The 2,565-nt window shown below is 36.6% G+C and overlaps 1 protein-coding gene across 1 annotated transcript in view; it reads right to left on the bottom strand.

The window, feature by feature from the left end:
- Positions 1-8: 8 nt before the first annotated feature.
- LOC121812655 (high affinity immunoglobulin gamma Fc receptor I-like) overlaps positions 9-2,565 on the bottom strand; it is a gene marked incomplete at its 5' end in the record, with an annotated part of 4,354 nt that continues 1,797 nt past the window's right edge. The window contains one exon of the mRNA XM_042215439.1: positions 9-1,188. Within this exon, the coding sequence (XP_042071373.1) occupies positions 1,127-1,188 (62 nt within the window). The remainder of the gene's footprint in view (positions 1,189-2,565) is intronic.

Genomic DNA, 2,565 nt, shown 5'->3' with positions numbered 1-2,565 from the left:
TTTTTTTAAAAATCGAGTTAAATCTGTACAAAAAGATCATAATAGGTGAAAAACTATTGACAAGAACCTAACATATCAAATATTAATTCAAAACCTTACCACTGTTTTAAAATAAACCAAAAACAAAAATTTGATTAAAAAAAATCTCATTACAGGAATAAAAACTAAGACACATCTTTGACACCACCATGTGGTCTCCTCTAAACACACACACACACACTTGCTCTTTCTGTTTTTAATCTCCTAACATTCAACAGGTCTCTGGTGACCCATCTAGGGTTATTAACCCACGGTTTGTTTTAGCTAGATGCTAAAAAAGTAAATTAAGTATGCATCGTTTTGCACTCTGGTTATTCAATTTTGGTTTTCCAAACAGATAAAAATTCCATTCAAATGAGTGGATGTTAACTGAATTCAAACCTTTCTCTCTGAGCCTAACTCATCAATAGTCCCCAATGACTGGGTGTCATACATCGAAGCAGGTGAACCATCGCCTCAACCTGTCGTGGTGTTGGCGTCACATACAAATGATGTCATGGGTCTTTTGTCCACATTGGTATGATGACCTCACGCACATTAAGTGGTCCTTTTAATGGAAAATGATTAAAGTCGATTAGAGCCACATCAGGTCGACCTGAGATACTGTTGAAAGGGCTATAAGTGGTAAGATATGAAGAAAGATTGCGCAGCAGGCTCACGCAGTGGCATCAGGACAGGAAAAACCCTTTGAGATAAAAAACCAAGGTTTATACTCGAGTGTTAGTGAACATGAAGTCGTATTAAAACATTATCCTGATATTCAGATAGTAACTACTGTTTTCCTGATAAACAAAGTAAACAACATGGTGATGGGCTTGCACACACACACAATAACAATGCAAAACATGAAATACTGTGGCAGAATACAGCAAGACAATAACATTAGTTATTAGAAGACTCAGTTTGTAGAAGTGTTACAAACAGACCACTTACGCAGGCCTCAGCTCTTTTTTTTTTTTTTTGAATGACACTACGGTCCCCGTTGGCCCTGCACAGATAAATGCTGGAAAATGTCAACTGAAAGCTGGTGAAAAATGAATACCCACGTTCAGGACACCCCGTGGTACATGTTCATCAGCTTGTTTGGTTAAACAACTATTTCCATGATGACATGATCCGTGCTCATTCTCTTTGCAGCATTCTGAGCTGCTGTGAAGAAAAAACAAACAGAACAGCAACATGAATTCTTGCAGCTTTTGTCTTAACAGTCGTCAGCAAACAGCAGTAAAAGGTTTTTAATCAGATCACGATTGCCTCATTTTTCTAGAAGTAACTTGTTTGTCAAAGGTCACCTGCAATACCACATTGTAACTTTGGAATTTACCTGCAAACCTCAATAACCTCAGCAGCTGGTGTCAAAACACAGTTCACCAGAAAAAACATGGCTGCTTTATAATAACGTGGCACCTAAAGAACAGACTTTTTTCTACCAATAACATCTATTGGTCATGAGCACAGTATAAAAAAATGGACATGACCACCGTGAGATCAACCAATGATTTATAAAGTCTCATTATGAAAGCTCAAATTCACACTTTTGTAGCACCGTTTGAAACCAGATTATTAGTTCTTATAACCAAAAATTATGTTGTGGAGGCCGTCCACCTTCAGTTAATACTGTAAAATGATAAAGCCAGACAGGAAATAAAATTTAAAACTTTAAAACTTTAAAACTTTAAAACTTTAAAAATTAAAAGTTAAAGCCCTCTGGCAACCATTAAAACATGTGTAATGTGAAAACGAACATACAAATGTTATATTTGACATAAGAAAACGAACATATCTACTTTCCTTTATCTCTATTTCCAACCTCACACACACCAACACCCACACACACACATATATAGTCAATATATCGTAGAGTGAACTACAAATACGGCATTAGGTGAGCAGATTATCCATTGCCATCATATCAACAAAAGGAGAATGACATTACACAGTTAGGCATGGATGATTTGATTATTTGATGTAAGCGCTGAAACCAAACAGTTTCCAAAAGCCTCCCTTTTATGAATTCTAAAATTGTGCATTAACGTAAATGGACTGGTTCTTATATAGTGCTTTTCTAGTCTAATTGAGCACTCAAAGTGCTTTATACAACTAATTCATTCACCCAATCACTTTTTCCAAGCTGTTAGCCTATCTAGCATTCATACACAGTCACACTCAATGGATCATCGGAGAGCAACATGGGGTTAGCATCTTGCTCAAGGATATTTGGCATGCAGACTTGGGGGAAGCCAAGAATCAAACCACGAACCTTCCAATCAGTAGATGACCAGCTCTACCGCTACAGCCACTTTTATGAAGACTTTTATGAATTGAATTTGAATTAGTGGCCAAATTTTACGTACAGTACAGTGAAAAAAAAGGATTTGCATTCCATTTTCAATGTTTTTCCTTCTTTTATTGATATTTGTCACACTTAAATGTTTCAGAGCTAATAGTTACTTGGCAGCAAGGGCGAAATCAAACATTTGGCAGTGAGCCTGTGACATTGCTGTGGAGAAATTTTGCGTATATATA

Source organism: Haplochromis burtoni, unplaced genomic scaffold (genome assembly GCF_018398535.1).
Source record: "Haplochromis burtoni strain Fernald_Lab_line unplaced genomic scaffold, NCSU_Asbu1 Contig_720, whole genome shotgun sequence".
Taxonomy (NCBI): Eukaryota; Metazoa; Chordata; class Actinopteri; order Cichliformes; family Cichlidae; genus Haplochromis; species Haplochromis burtoni.
This window is presented reverse-complemented; position numbering and strand designations above follow the sequence as displayed.